This window comes from Serinus canaria, chromosome 3 (genome assembly GCF_022539315.1).
Source record: "Serinus canaria isolate serCan28SL12 chromosome 3, serCan2020, whole genome shotgun sequence".
Classification (NCBI taxonomy): Eukaryota; Metazoa; Chordata; class Aves; order Passeriformes; family Fringillidae; genus Serinus; species Serinus canaria.
The window spans coordinates 74,085,805-74,098,694 of record NC_066316.1 but is presented as its reverse complement, the minus strand read 5'-3'; the positions used below and the strand labels follow the sequence as shown (position 1 = coordinate 74,098,694).

Below are 12,890 nucleotides of genomic sequence, written 5' to 3'. Positions count from 1 at the left end.
TAGCATTTTAAGCACAGTCGCAATTTCAAGTGCTATTGGTGTTTCCTTAGAGAAGCCTTAAAGAATGTCTTTTCTTGCAGCATCATAAAGCCTGTAATGGCTTTGTGTTTATTTTGCCAATGCTGATTATAGTTGCTAATTGTTAGTGCCTGAGAGGTGAAAACATAGGCACAATAATCAGTGTATAGATGGGGTGAATTCTGGAGTTTTTATGTAGGCACCAGGTTTTGGGTCTAGATTAAACAAAACCTGAGTAAAGGTGTTAGAAATTGTGTTGATAAATGTACAGATGTGTGCTGGTCTTGTACATGGAAGTTTGTGCCATATGTTGATGAGAGTTATGTTTGCCTTCTTTGCACTGAAGGAAAGTTGGAACTGTGTTACAGTCCACCAGTGACTACTTCTGCTTCAAGTGAAAGTGTGTTTGGGAATTCAGTTTTCTTTCTTTTGAACTTTGTCAGCCCTCCAATAGCTGCTAGACTGTTCACTCACACTCAGTTTTCTTCCATAACTCCACAGCTTGAGACATCATGTTCTGCTAGAGAACATGGCTACAATGTGCTGCAAAACCAGTGTAGAAGTCTAAGGCTCAGTTGGTGAGTGTTCCTGAAACCAGAGCTTGTGTCACAATTTAGGAGTTTGTCCTGTATTCTGTAAATATAGATACATACATTTGTAAGTTAAATTCCTAGCACTTATTTTTAAGTAGTGACCCAAAATGAATTTTAGTACTGTAATTGTCACAAATACCAAGCCAAAGTGATAAAAACAATATAGCTTTCATCTCTTAAGCCCTTTTTTCTGCCTTGGAGGGTCACAGATTAGGTGTGGGTCACACAGGGCACTGTAGTCAGATTGTGTTCCAACAGTAGCATGAGTTGATTTGGACAGGAGCTTCTAAACACATTGTGATTCACAGACCTCTGTTGCCTCCCTAACACTCAGTGAGGCTTCTCTGTGTTCTGTCACATGCCTACAGAGCATCCAGGTGGTGTGCAGGGTTCTTAGCCCTGCTTTCTAAACTCATACAATAAAATGAAGTCTTCCTCAGCAAACTGACCTTAGACATGGAGTCTGGTAAGAGCCAGCAGCACCCTACAGAAGAGACAGCCTGGGAATCACCTTGCCCTCCCCATTGCTGCTGCAGCTGCTTACCAGAGGGGAAAGGTGGAAGTAGCCCTTCCAAAGATACCTGGCAGTGCAACACGTAGAGAATCCCAAGCAGGCTGCAATAAACTTGGAAAGGTTCAAGGGTTTTCATAAAAAAAGATGCAGGACAGATGAGTGGGAATAAAATAGTGTGGAATGGGTAAAGAAGGTTTAGGTTCAAGATTGTACATCTCATATGAGTGCTAGCAGAATCTTTGGATCACTTTGGTGGAGTGGTTTAGGGAAAAGTTAGACATTTCATTTCTGTGGAACATTTTTTTAAAACTCCAGGACTTTCTCAGTAGAGACATAACAGTACAAACCAAGTTGCATATGCCAAACTACCTACAGCAGAGAAAATGCATCGTAGCAGAGATGTCCATGCCTTCTGTGCAGATCATCACACATCCCATATCCAGAAATGAATGCAGGTGCCCTTTCTTTGAAGTTATGTATGTGGTGTTAGTTAGTATGTGGTGTTGCTCGTGTGTTTATACAGTATTTATTGGGGGACCAAAGGAGAACAATAAAACAAAAGCAGATGGATGAAGTCCTAAGATATTAATAAGGCATTAATATTAAACTTCCTCTAAAAGACTTGTGGTTACCAAGTCCTGGTTTACATTAGTGCCTGTCTTTTACAGAGTCTGTAATGCCTGTCATTGCAGCCCAAGTGATACCTCTGTGATGCCATTTCAGATGTGAGCTAAGGCATGAATTTATAGTTCCAAAAGTCTGTTGGATGCAAGGGCTGACAGATAAGAACTCAGTTTTGGTAAATTCTTCTATCTCAATATGGTAATCCACATATCATTTAGCTGATGTATGCTGAAGCTAGTCTGAATTTCTCCTCAATTGCAAATGACTGAAGGATGAGAGCCAGGTGCCTTCCAGGAATCATTCACATGGCTAAAGACACGGAATAGGAAGTTGCCTGATAGAACTCAGTAGGAGACACCTGACACATGGGTTTGGTGGATTTAGAACACCTGACTATAAAGCTCACTGATTTCAAGTCCAAAAACATTTTCAAATACATTTAATTATTGTCTTTTTTACTAGCAAGTCAAAATACATATAGGTAATGCATGTATTTGAAACTCAGTACAGCATTTAACTGACTGAACTGCTGTTGCGTTTTTGATGCCCGTCATTGATTCTTTGTTTCACAGGGGTTCACAGTGAGGAAAAAGTGTTTCAAATTAATCTTAGCAAAAAGGTGGTTTTGGTTTTTCATCTTCCCTCTCTGACAGAATACAGAAACAGTAATAAATTTGATGCATCATGTATGAAAGCCATGAATAAGAGCAGCCTTTATTTTCAGCTTTTTTTTATGTGACATTCCCAACAACAGTACTGGGCCATAAGATTTAGCTGAAAATTTTTTTATCGCTCAGCTTGTTAGAGACACCCACTCTATGAGTTCTCTGTCAAAATTATTTAAAATATCAAGTAGAGTTAGTCCTTATTCAGAACTAGTCAATGTCTTTGATAATGACTTGGATGAAAGGATAGTAAGGGATTTGTGTTTCCAGAAAATCAGAAGGTGAAATTGTTTTCTAGCACTTTTGAAAATACAGAGTGGATTGAGAATGATCTTGACTGGAGCAGTGGCCTAAAGTAATAGTAGAGAGTTGGGTAATGGCAGAGAAAGCATGACACTGTGGAAGCTCTACAGAAAAAAATCCTAAACAAACAAACCAACCAACCAACCCCTCCCCCCCCAAACAAAAAGAGAAAGAGGTGAGAACAGTACTCAGTCATAAGCTGAAATATTGATCGGCAACATCACAGTGCACTGACAGTCTTATGTGGTGATGTACAAGCAAGAATGGCATAGATTGTTACATTCAAAGAATGGTTATTCTTCCAACCTATTCACTAGTACTACAACCTTAAGAGGAAGACTCTGTCCAGTTTTCAACAGCAAACGTTAAAGATTTCAGTAACAGAGAACTGAGAGCCAAACAACAGATTTAGAAAATATGACCTAAGATGCATTGAAATACATTTTTCGTTCACTGAAGAGGAAACTCCCGCCAATATTAAAATGCATCTGAGGTGGAGAAGAAAAAGAAGGTAACAAAATACTTTTGATCCTGTATGGATGAATAATTTTCAAAGATTGCTCTGGAATATAAACTCAAAGGTAGAAAGTGGAGTGATGAGTTTAAGGGTTTAAAGCTTCTGCATATGTAAGAGGAAAATCTGTCTGGAAGGATATCAGAGCATGGGAATGGTTTTCCTGTTGAAGTTTTGGTATCTTCATTACTGGATGTTTTCAAAAATAACTTACACAACAATTCCTGAAATTGTTTAGGCCATTCCTAACCTCTTTTTAGGACCAGTTGGATTCAATAAGCTTTATGTGATTTGAATGCTATGTTTAATTTTGAATATTGATACTAACCACAATTGGTGAATTGTTGCTTTCTGTCTACCCCAAACTAGCAGGGCCTCTTCTGTGCTTCTCTTTGACTTAATTTTTTTTGTCCCCTTACACCTTTCTCCACTTTATAAATAAAATAAATGAAGAAGAAATATATTGAAGGATTCAGTATTTAATGTGGTATATTTCTTCAATATTTTGTCATAAATAGGATAAAATAGGGAGGGCAGAAAAGGCTTTTCTTTGTAATCTTCTGACATTAGTCTTCTTTCTAGTGTCCAGTGATCCCATAGCCCCTGTGTTAATATTATTTTTCCAGCAGCTTGACTCAGGGATAGTATGGTCTCCAGCAGCACTAGCAGATTGCACAACGAGGGTATTGCATAGCAGCTGATAATGCTGTGGAAATTGTATAGGGGAGCTGGTGCAGTACAATGCTTTTGTATCTTTTTATGTGGACTAACAGGCTTTCACAGCTGCTTTTTAGATGCACGACTGAGGCAAGTATATATATATCTGCTTTTGGAATGCAGGCAAATTTCAAAAGACCACATTTTGACGGAATTGTGTGCAAATAATGTGTATCTTGTTTTTCCCTTCCTTCCCCCCACTTTTTAGCTGGCTGTGAGGTGGTTGGAACACAACTGCCGCTACCAGTACCTGGATGAACTTCTCCAGTACGTCCGCTTTGGCCTTATGGATGTGGATACACTGCACACTGTGGCTCTCACTCATCCTCTTGTCCAAGCCAGTGAAACTGCGACAGCGCTCATTAACGAGGCCTTGGCTTACCACCAGAGCGTCTATGCACAGCCTGTTTGGCAAACTGCAAGGACAAAGCCTCGCTTCCAGTCAGACACTCTCTATATTATTGGTGGGAAAAAACGAGAAGTCTGTAAAGTGAAGGAATTGCGGTACTTCAATCCGGTAGACCAGGAGAACGTCCACATCGCGGGGATCGCCAACTGGAGCGAGCTGGCACCCATGCCTGTGGGGAGGAGCCACCACTGCGTTGCTGTCATGGGAGACTTCCTTTTTGTGGCTGGTGGAGAGGTGGAGCACTCCACAGGGCGCACGTGTGCCGTGAGGACTGTGTGTCGCTACGACCCCCGCACCAACTCCTGGGCGGAGATAGCTCCGATGAAGAACTGCCGGGAGCACTTTGTGCTGGGAGCCGTGGATGAGTACCTCTATGCCGTAGGGGGCAGGAACGAATTGCGTCAAGTGCTGCCCACGGTCGAACGCTACTGCCCCAAGAAGAACAAGTGGACCTTTGTACAGTCCTTTGATCGGTCGCTCTCATGCCACGCGGGATACGTGGTGGATGGTCTTCTTTGGATATCAGGTAGAAAACGTTTCACACAGTTTGAGGTACTAACAAAATACCGAAATACTGTCTTGAATTAAAGTAATAAATCTTTGGTTTATATGTCATGATAACTTTTCTCTGCAGAGAGGACAGAGAACTGAAGGCTCATTAGAAGTATAGGAGCGTAATGTATCTTATACATTACACTCGGTATTTCAGAGCTGTTGATATCATATGTGCTATCTCCAGTTGCCATTCATAAATCACAGTGAACTGGAATGATAATGCACTTTTGGACAAATTTCCCAAGATAAATTCTGTGTGCTTCCTGAAAACAAACTGAAAAAGACTTTGTTTCTGTAATATGATCTGGTGTTTTGACAGTCACAGGACCCAAGGGAATGGCCTGAAGTTTTGTCAGGGGAGGTTTAGGTTGGATATCAGGAAAAGGTTCTTCACCCACAAGTTCATTGGGCACTAGAACAGGCTTCCCAGGGAGGTGGTCATAACATCACCCTGACAAAGTTCAGGAGGCATTGGACAATGCTTTCAGGCACATGAAGCATTTCCTGAGCCTGTGCAGGGCCTGGAGTTGGACTTTGATGACCCTTTTGGGCCCCTTCCAACACAGAATATTCTGTGATTCACTTATTCCTGATGATGAAACAGAAAATTAAGTGCTTGTTAGCTTGTGTTTTTCCAAGGCTTGAAGGCAAATGTGTTTCAATATTCTGAAAAGCAAATGCTCCCACTTGCTTTTCAGAATATTGAAACACGCTGAAATGACCATTTTTAGAAATCATCCATGGCTCTGTCCATAGCAGGTGCACAAGGCTGCCTGGATGTAATCATGGCTTTACAGCACAGATAGATGAATATATAGATCCTATAATCCTTAAAGAACGTGTCATTTGCTTCTGAGTCTTTAGTTGTTATGTTCCATTGATGGGGGTGGGAAGATTTAGTTGCCTCAGTCCTTGTAGCGGTTATTAGTTATTTTGGAATACGGCTGATGCTGTCTTCAGAAGATTTGACAGAAAAATATTCCCCCTTTACTAAGAAGTGTGCCATGGAAGGTTATATAGTTATAATATTTATTAAGGAAGCTAATGAGTAAATGGGGCCAGCCCTTGAGGTAAATGTTCGGTGATTGGCACCTTCACCGTAGATACCCTCTGGGGATTTTAATATGGTCTGGAATGCCTGTGGTGAAAGGATGGAATAGGAATGGAAGATTAAGTTAGCTTCTTAGGCCAGTGCTGTACTTCTCAAAGTGTGTTGTTTAGGCTAGCAGATGTACCTTTCTGTCCCTATGGATTAAATGCCTCATGGGAATGGACTCCTCATCATTGGCAGTGGAATTAGCAGGTATCTGTTTTAATACATACACACTAAAGTCATGAATGATGGCTTTGGAATTAAAAGCAGGACAGAACACAACACATCACCAAGATCCTTGGCAGGTACTTTGTGTCTTTTTTTTTTAGTGACCATCATTGAAGGAGTCTTGTAGAGTTTGTGCTGTGTGAATCCTGAGGTGAGACCCAGGCAGAGTACAGGAACAGGATTTCTGTGTTAGGTTACCAGCTGGCTGTGTTCAGAGCATTATCATGTTTAGGGATGTGTGTCTGCAGTGGGCACTTCAAATACATGGATGTTACTGCTGCTGTGTCTTGATTGCTGGTTTTTTTTCCTGTTTTGTGGTTTGCATTTGTCAGTATTTATGAAGAATAGGACCTTTTAAAAAATGGTGTTATGCATTTTCACATAAAATCATTGAATGTGCACTAGAAATCTATCAGTGCGGTCTTTCCTCCAGTAAATAAAAAAAAAAAAAAAATTGTCTTAATCATGGGAAAAAAAAACCCTAAACAAGAAAACAAAACAATCAAAACTCAAGAAAGTATTTGATAGCAGTTTTTAAGTCAAACAAGAAGCTGGTTGAAGATTAAATTTAATATTTCCAGAGTTGCTAGGAAAGGGGAAATTATCCTAAGGATTAATTCATGTGCTTAGTTGTGTAGGTGAAATGCATGCATGACTGTGTGTTTTAAATTCCACTTGTGTTTAGAAAATGATGCAGTGTGATACTGTGTTCAAGGATATGCTTCTAATAGAGCTGTAGAATCAGTGGAAGAGGTAAGTGGAAGCCTACTGGATGAGTTCTTTAAAACTGGGCAAAACAACAAAAAATATTTTATCAGTATTGCTCCATTTATATTTGAAAATGCTACCAACAGTGGAATAAGGTAGACACAGCTTTTCATTTTGATAGAAAAATGAAAAGCTATTTTGATAGCTTTTCATTTCTGAGAAAATGCTTAGAAAGTTTTGAGTTGCTCACTTATGACAGGTTATAAGTATGAGAGCACACTTACTGTGCTACACTTCAGTAGATATTGATCTGAATTTTGTCCTCTCACACTGAAACCTGGTTGTGTATTGAATAGAGTTATTTTAAAAAGAAAAATGGATGGAGATGTAATAACTATAGCTAGCTTTCTATTATTAATTAATTCCTTAGGATCAGAATGTAACTTGTGGTACATGTACATTTGGGGCAGGGGAATAGTACAGAGAGATGTTTTATTGTATCATAGTCACTGCTGGAAAATCCACTGCTCATCACTGAATATAAGATGTTAGCATAAAAGCAATTAGTAATGCAGGAGGGAACCTAATTTTGAAGTATGTGGCCTAAAATTAGGTAATTAAAAAATTAGTCTGAGTTAGAATTGTTTCTGAGCTGTATCCCTGCTGCTTTTTCTGGGAAATACAGGTCATCAGCAAAGAGCTCTCAAAGTCAGGCTGCTACTACCAGCTGGCAAGGGAACCATGGAAATGTGCCCGGTTTTTTAGTGAGGGAATAAATTAAATAGTGATAATAAAAGTTTCTAGCCCTTCTATTTGTGGAGAGCATCATCAAAGCTTGATCTGCACACTGACCATTTACTTACTCAGTGCCTCTGCTACAGCCCCGTGCCCTCTTAAAGGCTTTGCTGATCAAAAGCTAACTAGGCTTAAGGGATTTCTGTTATTATTGGGATTCATTTTCAGATTTGCTTTCATGCTCCTTTGGGACAAATATGACAAGGATTCAAAACTAATAGATAATAAAATCATGGCAAAGGCAGCAGGACAGGAAAATGGACAAAACAAACCACTGTATGAGTTTACACACTGGCAATAGTAGGTGGGTGGCTGGTGTTCAGGTGACAGAGGGATTCCTAAGCTGCCACCTCCTCTTTGGGGTTTTAAACCTGACAGAAGCAGAATAAAAGAGGGAGCCTTTTGCATACTGAAACTAGTCAGTCAGTCAGTCTGCTCTGCACAAGTGGGTTCAGCCCTTGAGTTTTTTGAGCTCCATATTTTTGTATTTATGTCATTACTTACTGTTTTTCCCCCGCAGTTCTCATTTTATTTTCTTATTTAAAGAAAAACAAAACATGGGAAGTTCCTAAAATAATGTGCTGGTTTTGACTAGGATAGAGTCAATGTTCCTCATAGCAGCTAGTCTGGGCAGTGTTTTGGATTTGTGCTGGGAGCAATCCTGGTAACACAGGAATGTTTTTGTTATTGCTGAGCAGTTCTTCTACAGAGTGAAGGTGTTTTTTACTTCTCACCCCACCCTACCAGTGAAGAGACTGGGGATGGGCAAGGGTTTGAGAGGGGACATAGCCAGGACAGCTGATCCCTGCTGACCAAAGGGGTATTCCTGATCATGAGGTGTCATGCTCAGCATATACAGCTGGCGGAAGAAGGAAGAAATGAGGAGTGTTCGTAGTGCTGATGTTTGACTTCCCAAATCACCATTATGCTTGATGGATCCCTGCTCTCCTGGAGATGGCTGAACACCTGCCTGCTCATAGGAAGCAGTGAATTAATTCTGTGTTTTGCTTTGCTTGTGTGCATGGCTTTTGCTTTACCTCTTAAACTCTCTTTATCCCAACCCACAAATTTTCTCAGTTTTACTTTTCCAGTTGTCTTCCCACCCCATTCTGGGGGAGTGAATGAGCAGCTGTGTGAGGCTGAGTTGTTGACTGGGTTTAAACCACAACAAATAAGTTCTCTGTACTGACATTGCATTGGGCAGATGGTTTGGAAATTTTATAGAAAGGTGATTCTTCCAGGCCCCAGTTAACATCTGGTGCCATGACCAATTTCACAGATGAATTGCATGCCACAATGCTTGTAAAGTGAAGTATTTCAGTGAAAGAAAAATTAGGTACACTAAACACTTTGGAGTTCAACATGACTAACATTCACTGTCTATAAAAGCGGGGAGATATTTTCCTTTAGAGTGAGGACTTGAACTATGCCCATTTCCCAGCATCCTCTGTGGAGTGCACATGCAAATCTGGAGACCTCCTTTTCTATCCACCTTAACCTTCCTCCACCTGCATAGGTCTAGTGCCCCTGGGGACATCGAGGGACAGGGAACCTCTGCCAGGCATTCCAGCTCTGGGCCATTCCCGCACCTGCATCCTGGGATAATGACACTTCCCCTTGCCTTAGGTGCTCCAGAGATTAGCACATGAAAAGTCTTGTTTAAAACACGGTGTTACACCGGTGTTTTGCAGAGGCCCAAGTCGTCTGACCCTAAGTGTGTCAGCTAAAATAACATCTTGGCATGCACACAGAAACTCAGCTTGGGGGAAGGAGGTAAACAAGCCATCCCTGTAAAGTTGCTTTGTAATTAATATAGGAGATAATTTTTTTTTTTTCAGAATTCAAGATTCATTCTTTTGGTTTTTAAACTGTTGGGTTTTTTTCCCTAATGGTTAAGATTTTGATCAAGGAAATGATGGTGATAATGCATCTTGAAGAATTATTCTGAGTTTGCAAGTGAATTGGGATGAAAAGTATGACCTTATTGTCAGTGTGCTGTCATGAAGTAAAGAATTTTCTCTCAGGAAAAGTCTATAAAATTATTTTATGAAAAATAGATCTGGAATAATAGGAGTTAACAGAATCCATCCAAATCAAGTTTTACAGCGTGGCTGGCACAGGATTTACTGGGAATTGGATGTTAACAAGTGGATAAAAATTGCCTTAGTGGCCCAGTCTTAGTCTCTATATGTTCCATATATTTACTGTGTTTGAGTGAATGATCTCACACCTTCCAGTGATAGGACATTATTGGCTTGATGCCATTGATTCTCCTTAGACTGAATGTAAACATCCAGCTTTAATGATTTAAACAAACCTGGGGCTTGTGCCCCTCTTGTTTGTGGCTCGATTGCATCTGGAGTCAAAGAGCACGAAGCAGAGCTGCTGTTGGCCTCTTCCAGGGGACTCCTTACCTTGGGAGAATGTGCTCCAGCTCAGCTGTCCTCACTGCACCTGGACTGGCTGCAGTAGGAGGCAGCAGGTCTGCTTTGCGTGTTGAGAAAGGATTACCTTGTCTTTAACACACAGACACCTGAGAGGGGAGAGATTTCTGGTTTAAAATAGCAGGGCACCTTAGGGTACATGTTGTGGGTGTCTGTATATTCCCTGGATTTGCTGCCAGGAGCCCACGTGGGAGCTCTTTGCCTGCGTGCAGTTTTACACGTCTCCCAGTGAACTCAGGTTCCCGCACGCAGCCTCGCGCCTGGGGACTGCGGGGAGAGCTGTGATGGTTCCTGGGGGATTTGGGTTGGATCAGGTTTCTCAAGTCATATGGGGGCCTTGCTAGGCCACATATATATGGCATATAAATTGTCATTGAGGAAAATGTGGAATCTACTGCCTCCTACCCTTCTCTTTTTAGAAGTGTGTCTTGAAGGTGTTTTGCAGTGTGGTTTGTGGAGTGCTTGGGAGGACTGTAATAATTCAAACTGTTTCTCAAGTGTGGGTAAGGGATGGATGATGTGTGCTTTGGAATCCTTGAGCAATTTCTTCATGTAGAGGAGCACTGTTGCATGAGTTGGGAATTTACAGGTCTTGGAAGGCTAAAAAGCAACACTTACAGCCTACAAGGGCGTGAGAGATAGTTATTGTGGCAGTGTAAAAACATTGTGAGCCCATGGGTGGCATGATGGCCTTTCCATGGCAGTGTGCTCCTGTCTTTAAGAGCAAGAAAGACAGTCTTGTCCTCAGGGTACTCCTTGCTTCCCAGGAAATGGAATCCTCAAAGCAAGCTGCTCATGTAAAGTGGTGTAATCATCACTCTGTTTACAAAAACAGCAAATGCTGACCAAACTGTAAATTTTCTGTCATTTAAACAGACAGACATTTTTTTTCTCTTTCTCTAACTGTTGAGTTACTACCACATTAGCTGTTATTGCTTGACATCAAATTTAATAGCACAGTTTGTATTTTAACTACTTTCTCTTATTGTGGTGGCTCTCTAGCCTCTCTTTTCCTCATAGAAAACATGACAGAGAAGTGTAAGAAATTCTCTCAGAACTACCCCATTTCTTTTCTGAGAAAGTGTGTATTATTTTTAGTACTATTTAAACTCTTTTTCCCCTTCTTTTCTTATTTTTAAGAGACATATTGCTGCTCTTTCGCCCTTTCCCAGCTGTCTGTAGTATTTAAAAAAAAAATAGTTCAAGAGGACATTGCAAACTTGTTAAGTCTGAATTTTGGCAGAAAATTTTAAACTTTTGCTATAGCACTTCAAAGTTAGAAGGAACTAGAGTTTGAAAATTGATGCAGATATAAGATGGCATATTTAATGACAGATGTATCTATAGAAACCTGTTAAGATGCAGATTATCCCCCTGGGGAGGGGAGATCAAAACTGCCAATCTATAAAATATACTTGTTAGGGGAAGGCATGGAATCTATCTCTGCGAGCACTTTGATTGCAGGGGACAGTGTAGCAGCATGTGGCATCATAACCTAAGAGCAGACAAATCAGCTTGATGACTTTCAAAGCCAAGAATACTGCTGGAGGCAAGGGTACTCCAGTCTAGAAGAAATTAAAACATATAGAGACTGTTATTAATTCCAGATCTATTTTTGTGTAGTCAAATCTGTATGCAAATCCTTAGCATCTCATTTTGGCAGATTAATCTAAAAGTGAAGAGCAGTATGTGAAGGGAATGTAATGATAAAACAGCAGAGATGAGCAATATTGCAGGGGAAAAGATGTAAGCTGTGTACTTAATGTGGGCCCTTTGTGAAGAGAAGGAAATAATTTTGCTTATTTTATTACTTTATGAGGAAACAACACTCTTCTTTCTCTTCTTCATTCACATCTTTCCCCCCACATCAAGGTGTCCTTTCAGGATGGAAACGTATGACCCAAAATTGTGTTTCAAATGTGTCTCCTGTAGTTTAACATTCTGGAGGTAATAATTCAAATAACTATGATTTTTATTTTTCAAATCACTAATCTGATGTCTCATTTTAGACATTGTGCTGGGAGTGAAAATAACTATATGTGTAAAAAAAAAAATCAAATTACAAAACAGATGTTAGAGAAGATTGTTTTGTCTGCCTGGCTGATGACCACTAGGAATGTGAAGGCTGCATAACATTGTAGAGACAAATAACAGATTGTGAGGTCAGACACTGGAGCAGTCTTTGCCTTCCAGTGCCTGTTCTTGTGTGTGCATTTCACATGTGCTGTGATGGGCAGGGTGTGGCATGGTGTGATGGAAACAGTTTGGAGAGACTGCATCTCATCCCTGCTACCTCTTAGCCTGTGAGTGTCTCTGAGCTGGGAGTCTGGTTGCCATCCCTCTGGAGATGCCCAGCACAAGTTGGTGCTTGCAGAGATGCACCCAAGTAACAGCATCATTTCTCCTTGCTGCTGCAGTTGAAGAAAAGACTCTAAAGTAGATACATCTGTAGTTTCTGCTATAGATTCTTGACCCCACTCAAGTTTTTTTGAGGGATCAGAGGGTACTTCTATGTCAGCAAGCAGCTCAGCCCAGCAGGAGCAGATCAGCAGGTAAAATCTTGGCACCAAGTTCTCTGTGCTCACTCCATGTACCCTTCACATTTTTTGCTTTGGACTAGGTTTGTTCTGGTCCTCTGGCGCAAATGTTCCCAGTGCTCAGATGGTACAAAGCCAAAAGACCAGTTATTATTTTGCACCCTTATGCTGCC

General features: G+C 40.7%; 1 protein-coding gene across 1 annotated transcript in view; it reads left to right on the top strand.

Annotated features, from left to right (window-relative positions):
• KLHL32 (kelch like family member 32) overlaps positions 1-12,890 on the top strand; it is a 95,052-nt gene that overhangs the window by 73,148 nt on the left and 9,014 nt on the right. Inside the window, exon 6 of the mRNA XM_009093408.4 lies at positions 4,157-4,883. Within this exon, the coding sequence (XP_009091656.1) occupies positions 4,157-4,883 (727 nt within the window). The remainder of the gene's footprint in view (positions 1-4,156; positions 4,884-12,890) is intronic.